At 48.8% G+C, this 27693-nt stretch overlaps 1 protein-coding gene across 1 annotated transcript; it reads right to left on the minus strand.

Annotated features, from left to right (window-relative positions):
• Window positions 1-1165: 1165 nt before the first annotated feature.
• Window positions 1166-26171, minus strand: LOC101965873 (adhesion G protein-coupled receptor E2). The gene is given in 20 exon segments (XM_078025892.1): window positions 1166-1528; window positions 3313-3423; window positions 3507-3675; window positions 4417-4508; window positions 5057-5123; window positions 7429-7664; window positions 8949-9146; window positions 12241-12420; window positions 12609-12832; window positions 13173-13280; window positions 16593-16770; window positions 17175-17252; window positions 17363-17409; window positions 17540-17686; window positions 18128-18274; window positions 18771-18902; window positions 23575-23730; window positions 24244-24363; window positions 24535-24588; window positions 26141-26171. Coding segments are annotated over 20 exon segments (2484 nt in total). The 3' UTR covers window positions 1166-1519.
• Window positions 26172-27693: the final 1522 nt, after the last annotated feature.

The raw sequence follows: 27693 nt of genomic DNA on the forward strand, positions 1-27693 counted from the left end.
ACTAGCAATGTACAAGTGTACCTCTTTCCCCACATCCTCGCCAGCACTTGTTGTTGTTTGACTTCATAATGGCTGCCCCTCTTACTGGAGTGAGATGGTTTCTCTTGAGTGGTTTTAATTTGCATTTCTCTGATAGCTAGAGATGGTGAGCACTTTTTGTGTACTTATTAATTGATTGTCTATCCTCCTCTGTGAAGTGTCTGTTTAGATTCAGTTCCCAAAGCCGACTGGACCTAGGGGACTCCCTGCACCTGGTCAGAGCCTTCCTGATCTCAGGTGTCTTTGGAATGACTTTTGTGCTTCACTTTTAAATGTCCTGGTAATAACCACCATTTAGGTGAAATGTTAAAAGTTGGGTCTGGGTCATTCCCATTAATGATGAGAAAGCCCCATTTTCTATAGGCTTGGTTAATTTTTATTTAAAAAGTATAATGGACCAATCAGTGAAGAAGTTGATTCACCCAATTCATCACCCAGAAATATCATCAGTAATTTTGAAATCTCACCTATTTGCAATGCATATAAAGTCTTGGGAATCACATGAAAATAATGTGCCAAGGAATTTTCCAAGTCTATGTTAACCCTGATACCAAATGACAACTGCTTGTTCTGTAGAAGCCCTAAAAGCAAAGCAGCCATTACTTGCATTAATTAGCACAAATAGAAAGAGTCACAAAGTATATGCACACAGTGTCCATGGGGTGTCCATGAAGCCTTTTGTCCAATCAAGATGTCCATCAGGCCTTTTTCCTTCCTTGGAGAGGCATGGACCAGAGTCACTTAGGTCCTGACTTAAAAATAGTCTTTTTGTAATTTTCTTAGCAAATATCTGCAGGTGCTGTTTGTACTCGCTGCCCAGGAAGTGACCCAGGCCCACCTCCCTGTCTTCCCAGTCTTGTCTCCTACTCTTTACTTCTTACTTACTAACATGTCTGTCAGGAAATTATCTGGGGGTCAATTTTCTTGGCAATTTGGCCACTACTTCACGACTATGGAAGATCTGAAGTGGAATATGGCATTCTGGGGAGCCTTCCACATCCTCAGAAGCCCACATCCCACACAGAGCAAGGTCTCTTCCTTGTAGGCACCATAATATTTTATTTTTATATATTTTTTTCTGTTTATATTTTATTTTTTGTTAAAAAATTAAGGCAAGTTCTATTCCTTTTGAATGTTGTGGATGTGAGCATCCTGGGAGGGTGGTTTTCTTCTAGAATTTTTGCATGGAAGAGGCCTCATAGGAAGGGGGGCAGTAGAAGAACGTTTAACAGAGAAACTGAAGAACTGGGCTGCAGATGGCATCTGGATGTTGAGTTTGCCCAGCACCATGTCGGGCATGGACAGATTTCAGGTTGTGCAGGAGTTGAATGTTGATCATGTCCTCCATGAATCCCTTCACGTGGCCAACACCATGAATATCTTGAAACACACAGCACAGAGTCTTTGTCCTGTCCTAATGGCTAATAAATGGCGGTTCAGATTTTCCATGGGGAAGGAGGCTGTAGCTCTGGTGATGTTTCTAATTAGTCTGGAATGATAATTATTGAAAAATGCATTAGATTATGGAAAATAACTCAAGTTCCATTTAAAAAGGGAAAGAAAAGATTTGTTAGATAAAGAGATTGTAGCTGCTCATGTACAAACAAGAATGTGAGATGATGGGTAGTTAATTTTCTTTATTATTGGAACTATTTTATTTTCTGTATATTCATGTGGCACACCCCAAAAATACACAATGAGTTTGTAAATTATAGCTGTTAAGCCATTGTGCCTGGGGGATGACCACTGGAGGGTCTTAGCCACCATCCTGCTCCCTAATTTTTAAAATTTTCAACTGACAAATAATAATCATCTACCTTTATGGGGTATGATGTCGAACGTGCGCACACACACACACACACACACACACACACACAGTTCAATCATAATATTTTCTTGCCCAATGGATTTATCAGGGCATGATCAAGAGGTCACATGAGATTTCATTTTGCTGATTTTGGAATTTCTCAGAAGTGAGGCTGATTCACTGGAGCCTTATGAATGCTGTGATCCAGAAAATTATTGAGAACTGGTTACAAGACAGAATGTTTTGTTTTTATGAAATGAGCCAAGGGAGGGATTCCAAAATGAGAGGAAGAGAGTCCATCAACTGACATCCTGGGGAGGACCAGTTTAAGGAGACACTGGAAGATAACATGACATCAGGCCACCAACAGAGTGGTCCTTCATGGTCCAGAGCCCAAGATGGTAGAAACACCTGATCACATCATCTGAAATCAGAAGCCTTTGTTCCCTATCTGATGCCTTCCTATTTTCTAGATAAAAAGTTGACGTTTCCTTTCCTCAATGTGTGTATCATTCCCAGGGCTGTGGTGGAGGGAGGTGGGGGTGAATCTATTCAATTATCTACAACTAGAGGCAGGATTTTGTCAGCTCCATGAGAGAGAAAGCCAACCTATGTAATTGGTGTGATAGACAAAACAATGACCCCACAGACGTCCACACCCTAATCCCACAGCCTGTGAGTGTCACCATGCCTGGAAAAGGAACTTCTCAACAAGGAGTATGTTAAAGATTAAAAAATCTAATTTTACATTAAATCTATTTATTTGGCACATATTAAGGGTATAATGTGATGTTTCCCTGCCTGTCTACAGTGTGAGTGTTTACATCAGGTGAAACATAACTATCTCCTCCAACATGCATTTGTTATTTGTGGTAAAAACTCTCAAAAATCCTTTGTCTTTTAAAGAGATTGGTCCTGGGATGGAGCCTGGGGTCTTGCACATGCCAGGCAAGGGCCTCCCACTGAGTGGCCCCCAGCCCCTCAGAGCTGTGGGAAAGGCACAGCACACTTTGTGGTCTAGTGGCCTACTGTGCGCCACACCACAGAGCTTCTTTCTCCTGACTGTAACTTAGTACCCACTGATCAAGCTTTTCCCACACCCTTCTCCCAGCCTCTGGGAACCACTGTTCTACTCTTTGTTTCTATGAGATCAATGTTGCATTTCACATATGAGTGGGATCATGCATGTTAATCATCTTGAGATGAGAAAATCGTCCTGGATTGTCCAGGTGAGCCTAAGGTCATCACCAGGGTCTTTAGGAGACTCAGATAAGGGTGGGGACACAATGATAATAAGCAGGAACTAGGTGGGTGGGAGGGAGGGAGAGAGAATCATGTAAGGTCAGCGCACAGGCAGGCATGATGGTGGAGTCCAGGAGGCAGGGGAAGCATGGTCTGTGGACAGGAGGAGAGAAATCCTGCCAATACCAGGGAACATGAGCTCTGGGAGCAGGGAGTGATCCTACCGTGCTGGGTCTGGAGGTGTTGGATACAGCCTTGCTAGACAGAGTGTAGGCCTCGGGTTCAGCTGTCCGTTTCCTGATCCTCTTGAGCCATGTCCTGTACTGCTCCTGGACCTGCAGAGGCAACCCACACTCTGGGTCAGCTCACAGAGAGGGGTGCGGGTGGGGAGGCATGGGTGAGAGCTGGGCAGGGGTACCTGTTGGCTGAGGAGGCACTACACCAGGAAGATGAAGACGCCCTGCAGGCTGTTGACGATGGTGAAGAGGTAGGCCATGACGGGGGCCAGGGAGCCCACCTGCAGGACACCCAGACACCAGGTGCAGCCCAAGATGAAGAGATGAGCCATTGCTTTAAATGTCAGCACCCTAGGTTGGGGGAGAATGGAGGCTTATAATGCACCCACAGTAAAATCAGGGTGTTCACCTCTCCATCCTTGGATGCACCTACTCTCCCCTGTAAGCGATTTCTTGGACTGAGCTCTGATCTTTACTCTCAATGATACCTCACAATAGAAATGCCTTTTTGTTTCCAGGACAGTGATACTTCATAAGGTTAGTTCCAAAAACTCATTTTCCATGAAGATCCCTAATTTCATTAACCAGTGTAACTGAGGATGCCCTGTGCTAGGGCTTGGACATGAGTCACAAAGAGAAGCTGGGGGCAGGGGTGCACACCTGTAGCCCCAGCTCCTCAGGAGGCTGAGGCAAGAGGATCACACAGCCTCGGGAACACAGTGAGGCCCTATCTTAGAAAACAAACACAGGACAAATTTCTGTTTTCATTAATCGTATGCTCTGTTCAAGTTTCTAATACAATTAAATGATGATATGCAAAAATTTGAAAGGTTAATCAGAGGAACCCAGAAGAAAGAGCATGAATTTTCCACAAGATGCTGAGTGAAGGATCAACTCTGTCCCGTGGAGGATTAACTGGAGTAAGCAGCAGAGCCCTGAGTCTGAGATGGCAGCCATAGAAGCGCAGCTGCATTTGTTAATTTGGGTCACTCAGAAGCCCCAGAGAAGGGACATGAGGGGCTGTTCAGGCACATGGCTCTGCTCTTGGGCATCGTCCACCTCTGTAGGGTTGTGTCCCCTGCTCCATCTCACCTCGTGTTCTGGAGGGTGGACACATCACTGTCGATGGAGGACAGCTTGCTCTTCACAATCCAGAGGGTCATCAGGAAGAAAACCAAATTGACCTTTAGAAACCACAGAGGAAAGACAGCAGCATGAACCTGACATAATTTTCCTGTGTACATATATGACCACATCACAGTGAATCCCACCATCATGTACATTCACGAGAATGGGCCCCTAACTAGATAAGGTATATTCCATGCTTGTGTAATTGTATCCGAATGGATTCTACCGTCACGTATAACTAAAAAGAACCCCCCCAAAAGAAACCTCAGGAGGTTTATGAATATCTTCTTTTCCCTTTTGCAGTTCTGTGAAGGGAACCCAGACCCTAGTGCATGCCAGGCAAGCTCTCTGCTTTTGAGCTACATCCAAATCCCCCACAGCAAAGTTTTATTGAATACAATTTTACATTTCTTATCTCTCCATTGTAGCCCATGTAGCTTTTGTATTTGACAATAGCGTTAGAATTTGTAGATGCAGAAGTCTTGGAAAACCCAACCCAACCCGTAACAATCCAGGATAGTCCTGTTCTCATCACCATCCTTATAATCCTGCTCTTCTAGTGACCCTCATGTGGATAGCAAGGAACTCTGATGACATCACTCACAGAAGAGATGGCACAGGCAGGTCCAAGGAAGCCCCACACAAACCCCTGTTCTGGGTTGAGCCAGCAGCTGAGCAAGAGAGAGAACAACATCACTTTGCTGTGTTCATGTAGGAGTCCACGACTAGTGTCACTCCACACATGCACAACCACAAGGACGGGAAGCCAGATCCCTGTATGTGTGATATGTCACAGTACACTCTACTGCCATGTATATCTAAAAAGAACAAATGAAAAATTAAGAAAATGAGAGAATGAGTGCATTGATCCTTGAAGACACAGAGCAGTTATTTTGATCTCTTCCTCCCTTTCCTCAACAAACGTTGAGTGTCTGGGTGGTAGGCTTTCTGTCTGGCTCTGAAGATACCAAGAAAGTAAACAGGGTTGTATATCTCCCAAGTCTCACCTCCAGGAGGATACACACTGTAGACACATTGTAACAATAAAACAAAATGGAAGGTTCTGAGGATGAATCACTGGAGGTCATATTAAGGTCTGTCTGTGGGATTAAGATGGTTAAGGAGAATTCCCCAAGGAAATCACATGTTAACAGAGACATGAAGATGGGAGGGTGTTACTGAGGTAGTGAGCTCTGGAGCAGGGCAGAGGACCGTGAACATGGTCACAGAGTTTGAGAGTCTTGTGAACCTGACATCGTTTTAAGGGCTCATCTTGCTCCATTCAATAGTGTTGCGTTTTTTCTGCTGGTAAACTTACCCAATTACAAAAATTCTTTCATGGATTTATGGACATGGAGTTCATGTAGCATAAAATTCACTCATTGAAAGTGCACACTTCTGTTACATTGTCATGTGGTGTGCATGCACAAATATGTAGCAACACATCCCTTCATTATATACAACTATAAAGCACCAATAAAAATGCAGAAAAATGAACTGCACAGTTTTTGTTTGAGCAAAACAGTGCTGTGTAGCCATCACCACAACCTAACTGTGGAACATTCTCAGAGCTCCATAAAGAGCTCCATGTGCACATCAGCACCCGCTCCTCCCTCCTGCTCCCACCCTTTACCTTGCCCCCAGCCACAGGAATCTATTTTCTCTTATCAATTTGTTTCTTCTTGGCATTTCACATAATGGAATCATGAAATATGTGATCTTTAATGACTACATTCTTTCACTTAGCATGATGTTTTCAAGGTTCACTCATAATGCAGCATTTTAAAGATGAAATTCGCCCATGAACATATTAATTATCTGTATTAGAGGAGCCCAGCATGGTATTTCCACCCAGGACCATCGTGTGCAGTGATTCATCCCAACCTCACTTTTCTACTTTCCTTGACACTGCCCTGCACCCTTCCAGATCTCTTGAATTCACTCTGTTGTACTTTCAGGTGGATTTATTTTTTAACTTCCACAAATGTGAGACCACATGTGGTACTTGTGTTTCTGTGCCTGGCTCATTTAACTTAATATAATGTCCTCCAGTTTTATCCCTGTTGCTGCAAATGTTAAATATTATTCTTCTTTAAGGCTGAATAGTATTGCATTGTGTGTGTGTGTGTGTGTGTGTGTGTGTATCTCACCTCTTCTTTCTCCATTCATCTCTGAGGGGCACTCGGGCTGATCCCGCGCCTCAGCTATTGTGGAGAGTGCTGCAATAAACTTGAGTTTGTGGATACCTGCTAGTTTTGCCACCTTTGGGCACTTAACTAAATGGTACTTCTGTTGCCTCATTGATAAAATCAGGCTAATGTGAACATCTACTTGTAAGTAGAGAAGTGATGATTATTTGAGTTAATACATATGAAAGTGGCTAGAGAAGCACCTGGCATAAAATAAGCACCCTGTAAATCTTAACTATGACACTATGTTTAATTTTTACGTTTGTAATTAAGTCCTTTTTATTCTGCATCATTAAAGTTTAAAACTGTTATAATGAAATCCCTAGGACTGACATGTGAGCTTAAGCAATAAGACCTTTCACGGGAGAAGATGAGGACTACTCTCCCTTTCTGATTGCATATCCTTCCTGTCACCATGGTAACCACAATCTCAAGTTTGGTGATTATCTTTGTCTATCAGTTTGATTATTTAAATCAATTCTACTTTTGCCACTGAGGAATTGGGATTTGGATAAAAGTAGGTTAAATGAAAACAAAAAAGTAAAACAAAAACAAAAAATAAAAACAAAAAAGCATTTCTTTTGCTTTTATATTTGCTATTTCTAGGAGAGAGATTTTGCTTATTAATTAATCCTTACTATAATTTTTCACAGGGAAGATGCTCTAAGGGTTACTAGTTAGTGTCGCTGTGCATCTTAAGCTCTGAAATACTCAAAAGGCTACTTTGGCTCAAGTGAAGGCCGTGGACATGCTCGAGAGGAGAAGGACAAGTGGGGTGCGCATTTACCGAGCAGGGGTGCCATACAGGTGAGGTCTGGCTGCTGCAGATATGGCCACGATGGCGGCAGGGACCCCGTAGCCCACAGGGAACATGAGCCTCCTCATGAGCCTGTTTCTGCTGGAGGAACTGAGCACAGTGAGGTTTCTTGCGGTGAGGAAGAGGAACAGCCCCTCCAGCAGCATCCAGGTGAAGGAGGCCAGGTAGAGGTAGTGCAGGGCGCCCGCGGTGACCGCGCACAGCACCTGGGGAGGAGAGACACCCTGGGGCACAATCAGGGTCTGCTGTGGCCCAGGAGGCCCCCTGCGCCCTGTGGTGGGGGATTCTGCTGTGCACCAGGCGCTGCACTGTGGTGCTTCAGCCATGGGCTGCATGTGTGCTCCCATAGGTCACAGCAGAGCTGGAGAGGTCCTGCTGCCCAGTGACGTCACAGCCTCCCAGGGCTGCCCTGCAGAGTTCCCTCATGCAGTAATGTTGATGTCACAGCCTCCCAGCGCCGCCTTGTGGCGTTCCTCATGCAATAGTGGGGATGCTTTTGTGAACCAACCCCCTGCACTGCTGGTTTATGAACAGCAGGGTCACAGAAGGACAGGCAGGACCTACTACTTACAAATGGCAACCAATGATCATGTGGCGGCTTGTGCACTTACTACACTATGCTTTTCACATTATTTTAGAAGTGACCGTAGTTCACAGGGTTTAGTATCTTGTCTCCAAATGGTGCTGATCCTGGGAACAGCTAAGGATGCACATTGAATGACAGTATCAGTAGCTGGATATTCAAACATTTCTGGGCTCTTAAGAGACAGAAGCTCATTAAGTAATTCCTTGAATCAAAGCAGAGAAGATAATCAACCCAGAGGTGGGCAGACCTACAAGCAGCAGGAAAGAGCAAGGGAGCAAACCACACAGCCCACAGCACTCCAGCAACTGACTCTGTAGGCACGACAGCAGAGGAAATGTTGGGGAAAAATTTAGAAAGCTCCTAGTTAAAATTTTGAATGAGCTGAAACAAGATGTAAGTGATGAACCTGGAGAAGATACAGGAAGTGGAGGATCATTTCAATTAAGCCAGATTCTAAAAATGAATCAAATAGAAATTCTGAAAATGAAGGACTCGATTAACCAAATTAAACATTAAAAACCTCCTGTTTCTCCTGGTAAAAAAGTGTCTGCTGTAAAACGAGGTGCCGCGTGACACCTGCCCAGTCGCCTCCTTCGTGTCTCCTGATTGAATCAGGAGGCCACATCTGGTGATTGACAGATGCCATCTAGAGTTTGCCTCAGTTCATCCTAAGGGTCCCCTAATGAAGGAACTTCTCCAGGATGCAAGCTCTGCTGCTAAGCAACACGAGATGCAGGTGATGGGGTTGTAAAGAGGGCTCATTTTCTCGTTGAATCCTTCAACGTGAAATGGGCATCGACCCCCTCTGGACTTCCCCGGGGCCCAGGCTGATTGATTAGGAGCTGGGCAGCATGGCTCCTGAGTTCAGCACCCCTGGGTGGGCGGGGCAGGGACACCTGTGTACCTTGGGCTGGGTTCTGTCGATGGCCGTGAGGAAGAGCAGGTGGGCCAGCAGGAGGCAGAGCGAGAGCTGCAGGCGCAGGGAGGTGCTGGTGTTCTGGATGGCTCTGCACAGGAGGAAGGTGAGGGCCGCCAGGACCAGGCACAGCAGCGACACGCCCAGCCCCACGCAGGTGATGAGGCTCAGCACGGGGTCGTCGTCCTGGGGCAGAGGGAGGAGCCTTCACAGCCCTGCCCTGCTCTGGGGTAGGAACCCCTCCGCTATCTGTCATTTGGTGCAGCAGATTCAGGAATGGAGGGACCGGGTCCAGGTGTGAAGCTGATGGGGGAGGGGCTCCAGGTTCAGAAGGTTGGACTGTAAGGTTTTCTGAACGGAGCAGGTAAGGGCTAGAAGGGCCCAGATGTGTAGAGTCCTTACTGAGGGAGGAGACCCTGGATTCCTGACTTTGGGGCACAGTAAGGTGGTATGTTGATATGTGAGTGAGTGTGTGTGAAGCCCATGCTGAGGGTCCCTCTGTCCCTGTCCCATGAGGCCACAGGGCAGAACCTGAACCTCAGTGTCCAGGTGTTAACCTCCCATCCCAGACACCCCTGGCCTCAGTCCAGCTCTGCCTGTTCCTTACTGGCCACAAGTCCCTGTGTAGTTAGAATTAGATACTTGGTTAAAAATTAAAATTAATAACAGTAGCTTAAAATTCACCTTTCCCCCACTTCTTTCTGAAAATCATCTTAAAGCCATGAGGACATTTAAAAGCCCACCATCAATTCTATTTTAATGTAATTGAGGGGAAGAGGAGAAAAGAGGAAAGAGGGAGAGGAAATGTACAAATGGTAAATAATGAAGGTAAAATTTCAAAGCAGGTGCATCTGGATCAAGTGCACACAGATGTTGTTTGTGTGGATTTTGTTTTTGCAACATATCTGTAAATTTGAAATGGTTTCCCAAGAAAACGTTTGAAAACAAAGTACAAACCTTGCAGGTGACATTTGTGCATGCTACATTTGAGACCCTGGTGTAAAGACAAAATTGGGAAATTAGGAGGCAGGACAGAGGAGGAGCAGAGGGAAAGAATGACACCTGATAAAGGAAACAGAGGCAAAACTTTCAAAATAGATGCCTCTGGGTAAAGAGTAATGGGGTGGGGGGTTCTCTTTTCATTTCCTCATGGCTTTAAGAGGACTTGGAGAAATACGTGGGAAAGTGTAAATTTTAAGTTACCATCATCATTAACTTTCTTCCTTTAACCAAGTATCTGATCGGTTTCTTCTATTTTTTTCTTGAAACATATCTAAAAAAATGAAATTGCTTCCTAAGAAAACATTGAAAAATAAAGAGTCCTTCAGGTGATATTAACATGTGCTGATTTTTGAGATCATCTGATATAAAGACACAATCTAATTTCCGTAATATATAAAAAGCTCCTGCAAATCAACAGCACATATTGCAATAAGCCACTAGAAAGATGGACCAAGGATATGCAAAAATTGTTTCCAGAGGCAGAAATAGAAATGGTTCTTAAAGAAGATGTTCCATTCCACTCCTGCTAAAAAGGACAGAAGTATTTCCCTAGATACATTGACCTCTCAGATAGACAAGGACCCCCAAAAGTTGATAGTAACCCTGCAGTGAGGTGTGAGTCATCACCCATCTTCATGTAATCCTGCTGGGATTTTTACCAGGTTCAGCCTCTCTGTGTCGAAATGTGGCAGTGTCTATTTATGTGCAGTTATGAATTAGAACAAATAGACATTCTGCATGCACAAGAAATAAGAGATAAATGAAGCATGTGGTCATTTTTGCAATATTCTTTGTGTTAACAAATGATAAGAATTTGACAGACTATTTACAGTCTATTCACACAATGGAATGCAGCGTGTCCTTAGAAGTAATGGTGAAGCCGTTTGTATACAGGGTTTGAAGAATCTCCAATATGTAAAGAAAAAAAAAAGTAAACCACATGAGCCAATATAGCTGCCAACATTATGAGGATGAAAAGAACCAAAGAGTAAACTCAGGTGGGGCTGGGGTTACAGCTCTGCAGTAGAGCGCTTGCCTGGCACTTGTGAGGTACAGGGTTCAATCCTCAGCACCACATTAAAAAATAAATCAAATAAAGATATTGTGTCCATCTTTAAAAATAATTTCTTAAGAAAAAGAGTAACCACAGGTGTTTTGTGGATATGCCTGAGGCAGCCCTAGGAGAGTGCAGGGGACACTGAGAGCCCTGGTTGTCTGAGGCAGGAGGAACTCGATGCCTAAGTGAGGGGGTGGGAGACCCCTCCATGGTCCCTCTCTCATCCAGTCTGAAATTTGAAGCATAAACACATGCCTCTTGCATGAACAAAGAAGCAGTTGACACATGAGAGTGTGCTACTGGGTGAGGTGGCAGCGAGGTCTTGGAATGTGCGGACTCCTGGGGCGGAGGCACTTGGCTGAGATCCTCGTCATGCTCATGGTCACAGGTGCTCACAGTGAATGCCCATAAGTGGGCTCACCTGAGAGTCTGAACCGGGGGAAGCAGAAGTGTCCACTCCCCTGGCTAGAGGAGGAGGTAAACAGCCCCCAGTCCAGCCTTCCTCCCTGACTCCCCTGACCCCCTCTGGCCTCCACCTTCACCAGACCTTCCTTTTTTGTAAATCTGAAACCCGACCATGGTTGACTTACAGACCCTGGTGGTAAGCAGAATTCTAACTTGGTCTTCCTATGTCCACCCCCTGCTGTTACACTAACCTTCTTCTAATTCTTCAATTCTCTGATAAACTAGGTGCTGCTGTAGAGGGATTTTGCAGGTGGAATTTGGGTCTCTATCTGTTGACTTTTAGATTAGGGAGTTTATTCTCCTGGATCTGGTCTGATCAGGCGATTGCTTTAAACATCTGGACTCTTCTTGGGAAAACAGTTTCAAAACTTGAGAGGGATTCTATACAAGGACATTTTCATGCTGCTTTTCAGATGGGAACACTGGTGTTTTGTGAGAAGGCCGACCAGGGGTCATAGGAGAGGAAATGTGGGAGGCTCTTAGGAACTGAGTGTGGTCCCCCCTGACAGCTGCTAAGAGAAGGGAACTGGACTCTGCCTGCAACCAGGGAGCTGGAGGAGGGCTGCAAGACCCAGAAGAGACTGCGGCCCTGGCTGATGTGATCATGTCAGTCTTTTAGAACCTGAACAAGGAACTCATCCCCCTGTGCTGGGTTGCTGACCCACAGAACCGCAAGGGAACAAATTTGTTTTACTTCAGCAGCGACATTTGCAGAAGTGTGTTTTGCAGCAATCGATGCTGAAGGCAGCCTCTCACCTGCACATCATAGTGGACCATGAGGATGGCAAAGCTGCTGAGGTGGGTACAGTGGCAGGTGGTGCTGCCATCTCCAGTGCCTGCTGTCTTGCAGCCTTCAGTGGCCCAGTGACCACATCCATTCTGGCTGTGGTCCCAGGAGACACAGAGCAGCTCATGCCTTGGTGCAGGTGTCACCAGCTGTAGTAACAGGACAGGGGTGTGAGCTGGTCTTCCTGTGCTCAGAGATGCTGACCCAGGAAGGGCTGGCTTTCCTGTGTGGGGTGCACCTGTGGGGAGTCCCCCTGAACCTCAAGGTTAAGAGGACAACAAGGGTGTGCCTGGGCCTGGGTCTATTCCCGCCCTGTGGTCCCCCACCACCCACTCACAGGATGGGAGAAGGTGAAGGTAACTGGTGAACTGAGGTTCTGGGTGTCCTTGTTGCTCAAAAAGGCTGAGATGACATCTGAGAGCAGGACAGAGGAGACTCTCAGCAGTGAGTCCTTGTGTGTCCCATGGGGAGCCACCTGCTTCTCAGGCTCCAGGACCAGGGGAGCCTCGTCCAGCAGCTTGTCCATCCCTGGGGTGGAGACCAATCCCACCACAGAAGGGCCTGCAGGACGAGGCCACGGGTGAGTCTCAGGGTCTCCTCCAGGGCCTCCTCCTTAGATGGCCTCTGCTCCTTTTGAATTGTTGTATTATAATGATACACAATAGTGGGACTTGCTGCTCCACATTCACAGGTGCACACAACAGAATGTGGCCTCATCACTCCCCAGAACCTCCCCTTTGGACACTCTTCTAGTGACCTCTTCCCACCCACATCACCCTTTAGTCTTTAATTCTGTATTTTTTCACATCCTTGGGCATCTTTTCCTACCTTGAGTCCTCTTCCAAACAGGATGGTACTGGTGTGTGGTGGACATCCACCTTCTCCCCATTTCAGATGTTACCTGTGTAACCAGATTCCTGTGCCAGATTCCAGTTCAGCTGCATCTTTGCCCGATTCTGTCTCAAGGTGACATTGACATCTCCTTGCTGCTGCACCTCTAAGGACAGTTCTATGATTTGTGGGAATAAGAAGAGTTATGTTAGGAATATCCATGTGTATATGTGGATATTGTATATGTACACGTGTATATCACATTTATCAAGGACCTATGTGTAACTTCCAATTGACTAAAACCAGACACATGTATATGTTGACACAAATATATATACACATGCATATATGTACATAAGAATTCTTTGTTTCTTCAGATTTTATGTATATGTGTAATATGTGTTATGCATACATGCGTATAAACATATACATATATGAAATCTGAAGTTACAAAGAATTATAACAGTAAGAGCAAATGTGCACCAACAAATTATATAGCCTTTATGAAATGGATGAATTCTTATGGACACACAAACTACCAAAACTGACTCAAGAATAAGTAGAAAACCTGAAGAGACCTTAATGGATAAGATGATTGAATCAATAATGAAAAACCTCCTTGGAGAACATCTCAGATCAGATGGCTTTGATTGTGGATTTTACCAGCCGTTTATGTTAAAGTGAACACAAATTCTTTGAATTCTTTCTAAACTCTTTCAAACAACAGAAGAGGGGACAGCATCTAGTAAGTTCTGGAAGCCAATATTAGTCTGATGCCAAAACCAGATAAAGACATCATGAGAAAAGAAAACAAGAGACCTATATCTCTCATGAACATAGACACAACAATCTCTCACAAAATATTAGGAATAAATTTAACTAAGAGACTCAGGACTTGTACATAGAGAACTACAGAAGGATTTGAAAGTCATTAAAGACCCCAAATGAAAGCAAGGACACCTTGTGTTCATGGATGGGGAAACTATATTGGTAAGATGGTGACATGCCCCAAAGAGATCTACAGGGTTAATGTCATCCCTATCCATGTCCCAACAGCCATTAATATTATAATTTGCTTATTAAATAGATAAACTCACCTTAAAACTAACACATCATTGCAAGAGATCCAAGTAGTGAAAGCATGGCTGAAAAGAGCAACAAAGGGGGAGGACTCACACTCCTGATTTCAGAACTGACGGCAAATGAGCAGAGAGCAAAGCAGCTTGGTACTGGCATGAAGACAGAGGGAAAGGTGAGCCCAGAAATAAACCTACACCTCTGTGGTCAATTGCCTTTCAGCCAGGGGACCAAGACTATTTTATGGGCATAAGAACAGTCTCTTCAGTGATTGATGAGGGATTACTGGATATCTAAGGAAAAAGAAGGAAGTGGGACCCCTACCTCACACCACACACACAGATTAACTCAAAGTAGAACAAAGTCTAAGAACTGAAGCCCATAGGAAGAAATATAGTGGTGTCTTTCTGACCCTGGATTTAGCAATGGATTGTTAGATATGACACTGAATGTACAAGCCATGAAGGAGAAAGCAGATAAAGTAGATGTCCTCAAAATTCAAAACATCTGACATTAAAGTGAAATGGTACCAAAGATATTAAAATATGTGGCAGCCACTCTGAATGATTCGCATTGTCCTTCCCTGAGTGGAGAGGCTTTGACCGGTCAGTACATCTCACAGTGACCTGGACATTGTCCTGGTCTGGAAGTTGAGGATGCGTCTTCAGACACAGGCATGTCACCCCATGGATTGAGCTATACTACCTCTTTGCCCTGCTTTAGAGGGAATATTCCATGGAAACACCCTTTGTGTGTGTCCCCTTCTCTTGCTCTGCCTTTGGGTGTGGCCTTCCTAGATGTCAGTCAACCTGCTGACAGCAGACATCATGAAGCTAGACTCAACCTCCTGAAACCTGTCCCCTTGCCTCATTTAAATGGCTTCTCCTCAATAAAAGGGGCCAGCACTTGCTCCCTCTCTTTCCATGGGCCCCTAAGGTCAGAGGAGCTGTCAGAGGACCCCAAAGAAAAAGGTATGTCTGTCTCTCGTGTGATTATTTCGTGCAGCTCAGTTCATCTGGAGTAACCCTGAGTGTTTTAGTCGTGAGGAGCACGACCAAGAGATAATCCATAGGATGGAGAAAGCATTTCCAAGGTGCACATCTCATAATGGTTTCCTGTCAAAATAGATGAAAAGTTCTTACAACTCAACAAAGGACCAACCCAATCACAAATGCACAAAGGATCTGAACAGACATTTCTACAAAAAGATCCACAAATGGTCCAGAGGCTCATGAAAATGTGCTAACCATCACCCGTCAACAGGGAGATGCAACTCAAGCAGCAACGAGACATCTCCTCACATGCACTAGAACAGCCGTGATAAAACCAAATGAATCGGAAGTAACATGTTTAGCTGAAGCCATGGAGAGGCCACTCTTGCACCCCTCTGGTGGTACTATGGAATAGTGTGGCCACTCTGCAAACATCTGGTGGTTCCCCCAGAACTACACATGGAATTACCATGTTACCTACCAAGTCCAGTCCATGGCAGACACACCAAAGCACTGAGAACAATTTTCAAACAAACACTTACACATCAATATTCTCAGTAGTAAGTCACAATAGCCAAGAGGTGGAACTAACCCAAATGTTCATCAGTGGCTGAGTGGGTCAGCTAACACCCATAGGATGGAGTCATATTCAGCCATGAAAAGGGATGGAGTGATGCTATGCCACGCTCAACAGCATTATTCTAGGAGAAAGAAGCTAGAGAGACAGGTCACACTTTGTGTGATTGCTTTTTACTAATTGGTGGAATAGGCAGCTCCATTAAGACAGCAAGCAGGAGAGTGGACGCCAGGGTTGGGGGAGGGGAGGAATGAGGGATGAAAGCTGAGGAGGCACTGAGATTGATTTTGGAGAAAAATGTCTTAAAATGGAGGTGATGGCTGCATCAGTTTGTGAATTTTCTTGAATCCAATGAAATGTCGAACCCTGGATTTTAAATGGTGAACTTAATTGGTGAAACTTGTTAAGTGAGTTTTACCACAATAAAACATTAATACCTACATATCAAGCAAGATTAGTTTACATTACTCCAAATTAGCTTTTAGAAGCTGTTTCTATTTTGTAACCTAAAATTCTTAGAAAAAAAATTTTTTAGTTGTAGATGGACACAACACTTTTGCTTTATTCACTTATTTGTATGTGGTGCTGAGGATTGAACTCTGTGCCTCTAGGCAAGTGCTCTACCACTGAGCTACAACCCCACCCCCCCTAAAATTCCTTATTGTCATTTTCTGCTGATAATGTGTACTATTACTGTAAATGTGTACTATTTGTGGTTTTCTGCCTTTTTCACTGTTGTGATTATTTATGTGAGTCACTGAGGTACAGTGTGGCCACTCAGCTCTAGTGGGATCAGAAGAGGATGAGGCTAGGAACAGGGGGTGGTGCAGACCCAGGGACTTACGTGTGCCTGCAGAATAATTGAAGGTTGATGTCCCCTCAGGCATACCCCTGCTCAGGTGTCTCAGGGCACTCTCCAGGCCTGTCAGCAGGTGAGTGGCCACGCAGTGCTTCTGTGAGGGGGGCAGGGTCTCCAGGTCCCCAGGGGTCTCCAGCAGCACATCCACCTCCTGCATGATCCCCTGGAGGGATGGGGGCACAGAGCAGGTGGACTTGGCCAGAAGGTCCACATGAAGAGCTAGACCACTCAGCCCCAGAGAACAGACCCAGACACTGTCCAGTTGGGGATAGAGAGAGCATGGTTTGGGACTCCCTGTGTGGTCCTTGCTCCTCAGAGGTCAGCCCTGGTTTGTGACAGTCAAGGATGACAAAACTGAAGACTAGGATGAGAGCAAATGGACAGACAGTGCACCTGGGCATCCAACAGTGTGTGTGGTTCCCAGTGTCCTCTTCCACCTGCCCTGGGAGAGTGGCCAGCTCAGAGCAGAACCCCACTGTGCTTGGGCCTGTCCCCCTTCCCCCAGACCACAGCTGCCCCCCTCCCTCTGTGGGAGGTCTCCCCCTGCTTCCCCTGTTCTGCCCTTACCTGGATGGTTTCATTGGCCTGATCTGGCTTGAAATCCCTGTGCAGATTGTTGACTTTGTCAAAGAAGCGGGAGAGATTCTGGGGAGGTGAGATGAGGGGTCACAGGTGGGTGGGAAGCTCAGGGCCAAGGGGTGGACAGGGTGCTGCCCCAGGGGTTCCCACCTCCCTGTCCTGGCTGGGGCGCTCACCTGGCTGTGGACTCCAGGGGGCAGAGGCCAGGTGAAGAAGGGCATGACTGCAGGGACAGGACAGTGGTTCATTAGGAGGAGTGCATGTGTGCGTGTGTGGGTGTGTATGAGCATGTGCACGTGGGTGTGCACGTGTGTGGGGTGGGGGAGGTTCTGGGGTCAGGGCAGGCTGGGTACCTTTGCAGATGGTGCTGTTCCGGCCATTGACGCTCCCAGGAATCAGCTCCCAGCCTGGGCGGCAGTGGCACTGGTACGACCCCAGGGTGTTGGTGCAGATGGTGGACTCGTGGCACTGATGCTGCCCAGAGCTGCACTCGTCCACATCTGAGGACACAGACAGAGGGGTCAGTCCTGCCTCAGCCAGGACCAGTGCTCTCTGCTGTACGAACTCCACCCACTTCTTCCTGCCATTAGTGCCCTGCCTGGGCTCTGTTTTGGCCACCTGGAGACCCACACCCTTGCGAGGTGGGCGCCAGGTCAAGGGGTGTGCAAGGTCTGGTGTGCCCCAGGCCTGCCCTTTGCAGGTGCAGGTTGTGAGGCTGTGGAAACTCGTCACCCAGTTAGTCACTAGCTGCAGCCTGGAGGCCACGGGAGCCTCCTGACAGACCCCAGCTCCTCCCCCAGAACCTCATCTGTCTGTGTCCAGCACCTGAAGTATTAGCTGGCGCAGATGCAGGCGCTGCAGCACTGGACGTGGTCAGTTTGCCCATGACCCTGTGATCCCTGCTGTACTACGGGCCGCTGAGTGTGGCCTCTGAGCCCCACCTTCGCACACGGTGTTGTTGGGGCCATGGGGGGATCCGGGGACTGGCTTCCAGCCAGGTCGGCAGCGGCACTGGTAGCTGCCCATTTGGTTGAGGCAGTGGGTGGATTTGTGGCACGGGCTTTGTCCAGAGGCGCATTCATTCACATCTAGGACAAAGCAGGGGGTCAGTCCCCACCCCTGACCGGCTCCCATGCCCCTACTCACTGCACCCACTTCTCCATCTTGTGGCCTTCTCAAACAAAGGACCTCTGCATGTGCCTCACTGGTGACCTTCAACTTCACCTTCAGAGCACCTCAGGTGGCTTCTGTGCCTGAGGGGCACAGCAATGACCCTGGTCTCCAGTTTACAGAAGCCAGGAGGGAAATGAGGCCAGGGGGTGGAAATTCCTGACTAAGGACTCTGGTCGCCCTCTTTCTGGCCATGGTGGAAGCTCCTTGTCTGAACTGAAAGTGACTCTCTTTTACTCTCAGGTGACAGACCAGGAAGAGCTGAGGCCAGATGGCCCTGCAGCCTCCCTTAGGCTGAGCCTGAGCCCCTTGACCCGTGGGAACCTCAGGTCTTCTCCCTCCTTGGGTGCAGGACCTGCCTCTGCTGCACCCGTGGCTCCTGTCCACCCTCAGGGGTCCTCCTGGGGCCTCTACCTGTGCACAGCTTCGGGTCCTCTGGGTTGGGCTCAAAGCCAGGCAGACACTTGCAGGTATAGTTGCCCTGAGTGTTGATGCAGGTGCTGCGGCCCTTGCAGATTCTGGGGTTCTGCTTACATTCGTCCACGTCTGCAAGAGGAAGAAGAGGGGCAGGATGTGGGCAGCCGGCAGCTTCAGGTGGCTTGATGGGTTGGATGCGAATGTTGTGATCAGAGGGTTTGGCTCTGTCAGCCCAGGCTGGGAGTCGGCCAGGTTCCTGGCATAGGGTGGACCTGCTGTGTCCCCAGGTTCCTTTCCTAACCCACAAGGAGGCTCTCCAGGGGGAGCATGGTCTCCAGACCCTCTGTTGTCCTCCCAGTGCCCTCTGCCACCCTGGGAAGCTCCCAGCTGGGCCAGGGTGTCATGGCCACATGTGTCCCGGCCTGAGGATTTGGAGCAGAGGCCAGATGGGTCCTGGGACCCGAGTGCAGGGGAAGCGCTGAGCTCCGTAGTGGGGCTGGTCTTGGCTTCCAGGGTGGTCTTTGGTCTGATTCTGCTAGCAGGGCTGCTCGATGGCTGAGTTGTCCCTGGGTCCCAGTGACCTAGCAGGACAGGTTCTCTCATCCCATTAGCTCTGAGAGCCCAGCTCCAAGGAGAGGAACCAAGATCTATCCATTAGCCAGGCCCACTGGGACAAGACTTAAAGGCAGGGACAGGAGTGAGGACCATGCCAGAGAGCCCAGGGTTGACATCCAGCCAGGCAGCCCTGGGACCGTGTACGTGTCTTCCTGACCCTGTGAAGCATCCTTGTCCTGTGGAGGCCAGCCATGGGTGGACAGCAGGAGAGAGTGAAGGCATGGGGACGGGGAGGGGTGGCAGGCATTTCTGTCATCTCTTCTTCACCTCCACTGGGACACAGACCTGTGGCCTGCTGCGTGGGACCCATCATTTGTCTCTGTCCTCAGGGGTCAGGCCCCTGGGGTCTGGGTTGACCTCCTCTGGAGAGTGGCAGAGAGAGGCCAGCCATTCCCTGGACCCTCCCCTGTGGGAATCCTTGCACCACTGGGGTCCTACAGGTGGTCTACGCTCAGGGAGGAGGTGACAGTGACGGCCACCCTTGATGCCTAAGCAGTGGGGGTGGGAGACCATGGCCAATGGCTTCCCAGAGTGACACCCATCATTAACACCTGAGGATGAAGCCAGGTGCTCAGAAACAGAGCAAAGCTGGGCACATCCCATGACTTGACCTCAGAATCTACTGGGAAGCTGTAGTGACAACACAGTGTGGTTCTGTATGGGGACACACACAGCCACGGAGCAGAACAGACAGCCCAGAAAAACCCACGTATTTACAGCTGATTTTTGATGAAGGTGCCAAGAGCACACAATGGGAAGGACTCTTCTGGGACATGGATATGCCAACCAGGAGGACATCACCTCACACCACATAAAAATCACCTCAGATTAAACAGTGAAGGTCAGATTGGACCTGCCCAGCTGCTTAGCGGAGGGCATAGGGGAGAGCTGGCGATGTTGGCCTGTCAGTGATGGTTTGGACGGGACCCAAGGCACAGGCAGCAAAATACAAACGGACCAAGGGGATCGTAGCCAACTAACATCTTTTGAAAAGCAAAGGAAACAGTGGACAGAGTGAGGGACAACTCAGGGAACGGGAGGCACACTCACAAGCCACGCATCTTATTAGGTGTCAATGTGCAAAGTATCATGAGGAGCTTGATCAAGCAACTCAGCAGTAAGAAACCCGCTCACCCCATCCCCAAATGGGCAAGTGACCTGAACAGACGCTTCTCAAAGGACGACAGGAGAAGGGCCCAGAGGCCCCGGAGAAATCCCTCGCCATCGCCAATCCTCAGGGGACTAGAAAGGAACAGTGATGAAATGTCACCTCACACCTGCTGGTAGCTGTTGGGGAAGCCAGATGGGCACATGGGTGGCCAGCAGTCAGAGAAAAGGACGCTGTGCACACCATGGCTGGGAACGTAAGTGAGCCCCGCTGTGACGGAAGGCAGTGGGGATGGTCCTCAGATATTAAAAATAGAACTACCTCTGAGCCCATCCCATCTCTGCTTATTTTTTATTTTGAGGCAGGGTCTCGATAAGTTGCTTAGGGCCTTGCTAAGTTGTTGAGGCTGGCCTGAAACTTGTGATCCTCCTGCCTCAGCCTCCAGAGCTGCTGGATCCCAGGTGTTCACCACTGGGTCTGGCCAATGGTGTGTATTCTTGAAATCATAAGGGATTAGATTTGAATTGTTCTTACGACATAAATCAGCACAGCACCTGAGGCATTGTGAATTCTAATCCGCTTCATTAGCCATCCCAGTGTACATACATGTTTCAAAACATCATTCTGTACATGATGAAAATATACATTATTTTTATTTGTTAGATAAAGAAATGAAAAAAAAAACAGGAAAACACTCGTAGAGAGGGATGACTGAGATGCCTGTGTAACAGGATCAGTGGCACAGAACTAGTGTACTGGAACGTAGATAAAATGATAAGTTTTATGGATGCAGGTTTCATCACAATTTGAAAACCCTGCCACTGGGAAGCAACAAGAAGAACTAAAGCGAGTTGCTCAAGCAGGTGTGGTGGCTGTATTCCCAGTGACTCAGGAGGCCGGGGATGTGGTTAGTGATAAGGCCCCAGGGTTAGATCCCCAGGACCCCAACAAACAAACAACTAGAAAACCAAAAGCCCCAGGTGCCCAGGCCCCAGCAGGTCCCACCTGCCTTTCCTCACAGCAGCACAAATGCACCCTCCACTGTCCCCAGGAATCCCCAGCTCCTAGTGTGGCACTCAGAACTGTGGGTGGACACTGACAGCCTTTCCAAGGTGCCCAGCTTGTCTCCGGGGAGTCTTGCTGTCCCCACCCCTGGAGGAAGTTCCCCCTTATCAGAGATGGCCACAACAGGAAATGAGGAAGCTTCTGGAAGCAGCTCCCAGCTGAGGCCCGGGGTGTTTCCTGGCGTCTTATCTCTCCTGGTCTCTAAACGTGAGGGGAACATGCTCAGGAAGCAGGTCCCCTTTGAGTGCCACAGGGACCCACAGGACAGAGGCCTGAGGTGAATGGCCAACACAGCAGCCTCAGAGAACCCCAGACAGGAGTGAGTGACAGCTCGTGGCAGATGGCCCTGGGTGTCCCAGAAAGGGGCCAAAGGTTCCTGGAGCCCAGGGGATTCCTGGGGTCAGGATGAGGCAGGGAGGGCTTCTGGTCTCCTGGACCCATTTTTGCACCTGAGGATGCCCTGCTGGGACCCCTCATCAGGGCTGTGTGGATCAACAGCAGGACGGGCCAGGGCAGGGCTGATGCTCCCTAAGGGCCCCTGTCCAGCCCCCATGGGGCGATCACAGTCCCCTCCCCTGTTCCCAGCTGGTAGCAATGGCTGCAGAGGTGTGCCATAGGTGGAGGGGACAAGGTAGGGTGGGGTTGCATGGGGACAGCTGGGAATGAGGTGCAGCAGCACCCCCAGGAGACCCTCCACCACACCCCCACATTCCCCACATCCTGGGCTCAGCCTCCCTCCCCCCAGCTCCCTGGGTTCCCCAGTAATGAGCCACTGAGAGCCCCCACCTCATGGGATCTCTGGGGCTCCAGGCTCCTGGGGGCAGGTACAAGGAGGGCTCCAGAGAGGAAGTGGTTTTGCTGATCCCATGCTGCTCACAGGTGGCCAGTCCAGGCTTTGGACCCAGGGAGCTGACCCCTGCCTCTGACCTTGGCCTTCACACCACCCTCCCTCTCTGTGCTGGTGGGACAGTGGCCTGGAGTGGGCACCACCTGTGTCAACCAGGGCCTTGGCCCCTGGGTGCCACAGGATAGCTCTGTCCCAGTCCTCTGGCTGACACCCCTGGATCTGGACCCAGGGGACAATGCTGAGGTGGGCGTGGGCTGGAGGCTCCTCATCCCCCAGACCTAAGGGCAGGTGAGCACAACTCCTGGCCCAGGCCCTGTTCAGCTCAGAAGCCATTGCCAACAGCACTTTCTGGGAGCCAGGACCTGCTCAGTGCCTTCGGATCTCATTCCCCTCCTGATGACTCTCCCTCTCCCCCTTTCTTCCCCTGGTGCTGGGACTCACCCAAGGACTCACACCTGCTAGACAAGTGCTCTACCACTGAGCTACGCCCCAGTCCAGGACTCCCCTTCTACAGATGGACACACTGAAGCACAGAGAGGTGAGGTGACTTGACTGAAGTCACACAGTGAACCAAGAGCAAAGCTACCTCTGGTTTGGTTTTGATTTTCTCAGTGCTGGGGAGGGGGTCCAGGGCCCTGCTCATGCCAGGAAAGTTCCTGGCTGGGAGCCGTACCCCAGCCTCTACCTTTGTCTGTAGCTTTAGAAGATAGGGGGCACCTTCCTGTGGTTTTCTTTTTCTTTTGTCTCTCTCCCCAACTTTTCCCCCCTAGGGATGGGGTCTCTCTATTTCCCAGGATGGGTTGGACTCCTGGGCTCTAGTGATCCTCCTGCCTCAGCCTCCCAAGTATCTGAGACCACAGGCACAGGCCACTGGAGCCTGGCATTTTTTTTTAACAGAAAACAACAATAATGTTGTCACATCTCACATGTCCACAGGATTTCCTGATAAGCACCCTGGCCATCGTCACAAGCAGAGCTGTCAGGATGGGGCCAAGCAGCTGGTCCCAGAGTGCCCTGGCCCTCCCCTGCCTCTCATGCTGGTGACGGGTGCACGTACAGCTGCTCCATCTCACAGTCCAGGTGCTGAGGCTATAACTGGACGCTGTCCCCAGATCAGCTCTGGTGCCCTGAACTGCATGTGGGGTGGGGGTGAGGGGGGGCCTTACCTTGACATGTGTTCTCACTCTCATTAGTGAAGTTTGTTCCCCCAGAACGGAGCCCATAGCCCGGGCTGCACGTGCAGTAGTAGCTCCCCTCCATATTGTGGCAGTCAGCAAATTTTCCACAGGACACTTTCATGGGTGGCACACATTCATTGATGTCTGCAACATAATAGGACCAAGGGTCACCTCCCAAAGGTGTGTGTTCTCTCAGGCAAGAGACTCCTGTTCCCTACCTGACCCCCAGCATGGGGTTTCACGTGGAGTTAGTATCTATTGGAGAGAATCTTGGGCTTCAGTGCTGAGGCTGTGCTTTGCCTGGAGCAAGCCTTTCCTGAAGACCACAGTCTGCTCTGTTCAACTCAGTCCTCTGGCTGACACTCTCAGTTTGGACACAGGGGACAATGCCAAGGTTGGGGGTGGGTTATAAGCTGAGAGTCACCTTCCCCAGAACTAAGGGTAGGCTGAGACCAACTCCTGGGGCCCAGGTCCTCTCTGTGCAGGAAGCCATGCAATTCCCTGGTCTCTCTGCCACCTTACTCTTTCGTTTCTCTTTTCTGTCTTTGATGATGGCCTTGAGGTCAAAGGCTCAGCCCTTGACCATTACCCATGACCCCACTGGCACTGGGCACCCGCAGTCTCTGATGTGCCCTGCCCCTCCCCCATCCTCTTTACCGTCACAGATCTCCAGGGGGTCAGTGAAGATCTCTGTAGATGAAGAGGCAAACCCTGGCTTGCAGCGACAGGCGGTGGCGCTGACACATTCCGAGTTCAGAGGGCACCAGGGGGCACAGGCTGTGGGGGCACAGACTGGTCAGAGGCTGGGAGGGGGCAATGAGGTCCCAGAGGAGGTCCCAGGAGGTGGGGAGCTGCCCTGAGCCTCCCTGCCCAGGCCTCTCCTCCCTGGGCTGGGGTGCAGGGCCCCTCCCAGGCTCTGGCTGTGGACACGCTGCTCCCCACACTCACCCTGAGAGCCCTGGGCTCCGGCTCTGGAGAGACTCAGCAGGACACACAGCAGCCCTGTGACACAGAGAGGACGAGTCAGCAGGCCCAGCAGGGAGAGGAGGCCGGAGCTGATGCACTGGAGGACAGGGGCTGAGGACCCTCCTGGGCTTGGACCTGGTCCACTCCTCAGAGGGAGCCCAGGTGGCGCCTCCCAGAGGGTCTGGGGGTGGGAAGGGGCTGAGCCTGGCAAGCTCTGGGCTCCAGCCGTGGCTCTCCTGGCCTGTGGGTGGGGGACTGGAGCCTGGTGGCCCTGGTCAGACCCTGGAGCACAGGCAGGCTGCCTCACAGCCCCGCCTCAGTTTCCCTTTCTGTGGAGTGGGGACAAATGACACCCATGTCCTAGGTCACGTGGGAACAAACCCCAGTGTGTCAGGTGTTTACCACCATCCCTGACCTTTAGGTGGGAAGGGAGGGTCAGGGCCAGCTGTTCTCTCAGGTCCCCTGCCTGGTCTCTCAGGTGCTCTGGTCCTGTCCCCTTCCTCAGGGACACACACCACACCAGCCACCTGGCCTGCAGCTGTGGCTGGAGCACCTGAGAGCCACATCTGCCACCACCACTGTCAGCCCCACGGCCTGTCCTGGGACCCCGTGGTGCCCTATTACCCCCCAACAGGAAAGTGCTGTGGGCAGGTGCTGGGCTCAGGCTGGGGGCCTCCTCCTGCTGTTCCTGCCTCTCAGCAGCTGTCCCCTCCCGGGGCACATCCTGGGGACCCTCCTCAAGTCAACGAGGTCTTAGGTACATGAGCCTCTTGCTGTTCAACAGAGAGACAGGCGAGGAGTCAAAGAGAGTCTGGTTCTCAATCCCTAAGATAAAGTCTAGGGGTATTGGTGGTTCCTTCTTGGTCAGTTTATCTAATGCGCTGCCTGGACAGCTGGTCAGGCGCTAAACATTGCCGTGAGGCCTTCATCAGAGGAGGCCCCATTGAATGTGAAGATGCAAATAAGCAGAATCCCCTCTCCTGTGGGGCTCATCTAACCCATGGAGGCCCTAAGAGACCAAGACTGGCCCCCGGAGGAGGACGGAGTTCTGGCCCAGACTGCTTCTGGACCTGAGATGGAACATCAGCTGCTCCCTGGTCTTCATCCTGCACCTCCTCCCTGGTCTCCATCCTGCCCCCTCCTCCCTGGTCTCCATCCTGCCCCCTCCTCCCTGGTCTCCATCCTGCCCCCTCCCCCCTGGTCTCCATCCTGCCACCTCCTCCCTGGTCTCCATCATGCACCTACTTGACAGAGTCTGGATTCTCAGCCTGCACAATTGTGTGAGCTATATCTGAAAAATAACCATGTTCCTCTCTCTTTGTAGTGCCCCATTGGTTCTGTTTATCCAGAGAGCCCAATGAGAAATGCCCACTATGTCCTAAAGTTTGAGCTAGGAAGTAACTTTGTAAGAACAACTTTCTCCTTTGAGATCTTAATAATTAAAAAAAGAGCTGACATTCTTTACAAATACCCTCCCTGCTCTCCCTAACAGGGACAGTGAGAAAACCAGTGAAATATGAAGCAAAGGACTTACTGGGTGATTCCTAGCTCCCTTTCTTGCCTGTCACATGGTCACGATTCCACTTACCCTGGAGCAGTCTTAGACATCCGCTCCTCATGATGCCGAGACCAGCCAGTCCAGTGATGGAGGACGTTTGGTTCTGGTTGGAGTTAAGAATGCTTCTTGTTTAAATATGACTCGTGATGAAGTTGACCACAGTGAGGAAATCATGGTCTGGGTGCTTTCTTCCTCCGATCAGTTCCCTGGTGAATTTCTCAGAACTCAGAGGTTTGTTGCCAAATATTTGCTTAGTTTGGGTAATAATCGTGCTGAAGATCTCCTGGGGGTGACACACATCTTTTGAGTAAGGAAGGTGGGACACTGTGCATTAGAAGCTCAGGCATGAAGGATCATCCTCCTGGTCTTCTTGCCCTGTAAGGACCTTGGTTTAGAATGAATAGACTTATCTATTTATCACTATCCCTAGACTTACTTGTGTAACTTACATGAAAACAAGGCTCATGATTAAATATAGAACTCAGGGATCCAGTAGATGGGGACAGGAGAAGTCAAACAGCCCAACACGTGACTCTCCTCCGGGGCAGGGAGAAGGTGAGTCTGTGTAAGTTTGTGTCTTACTGTTTCCTTTCCACCAAAAGCACCGTGTCCCCAACCATAGACAAGACTTGTCATTCCCAACACTCACACCTGGAAAGTCTGAGAAGGCAGGTTCCGCAGAGCCACCTGGTCCCCACACTACTATTGTTTTTTTTTTTTTTTTTTTACAAATTTTAGTATTATTTTTTTGTATTTATCTTTTCATAATCACATTGAAATAAATTTGGTAATTGCTGTGAAAAATCAAATTATTCTTTTGAATACCCAGAAGACACTTTATTCTTTGCAGTCTTTATTGTTAAGTGTGCTAGTGTGCCGTGCATACACTGTAGGTTTGAATATCCCTGCCCCCAGGTTACACCAAATTCTGTATTGCTTCCAGGCCCAATCTGAGTTTGTTTGCAGAAATCTCATCTGTTATGAATATGATATCTGTTCTCATAAGTCCTAAGCTGATGCTTGTAACAAATAATATTAAAAAAATCTATCGAAAAAGATTCTCATTACTAATGGGGCTGTTATATTTTTAAATCACGGCTCCTAAACTCAGGCTCCTCACTTTGCAGCTTTAAAAAATACAATATTATACTAGAAGTATTAACTTGAAAAAACCATATGCATTGTATTTTGACTTGCCTTTCCCATTCAACTTTGTGCATTGGAGGTTTTTAAAATAGCAGCATACGAGCTGTACTACAGACAGGTGTGTCTTCTTTTTAAAATTTATACTGACATACCCTATTTATTTTGCTAGTCTTTATTGATGGTTGCTTGTATGTTTTGAAATTTTTCACTCTTGTAGATATACTGCCTCAAACCTAATACTTTCTGTTAACATGGGATTTTTTTATTAGTTGCTCAAGACAATACAATGATCTTGACACATCATACATTTGATTCAAACAGGGTATAAATTCTCATTTTTCCATGTGTACAGATTGCAGGATCACATTGGTTTTACATCCATGTGATACATACAGCAATCCTAGTGTCAGCTGTATTCTGCTGCCCTCCCTTTCCCT

This window comes from Ictidomys tridecemlineatus, chromosome 2 (genome assembly GCF_052094955.1).
Source record: "Ictidomys tridecemlineatus isolate mIctTri1 chromosome 2, mIctTri1.hap1, whole genome shotgun sequence".
NCBI classification, from domain to species: domain Eukaryota; kingdom Metazoa; phylum Chordata; class Mammalia; order Rodentia; family Sciuridae; genus Ictidomys; species Ictidomys tridecemlineatus.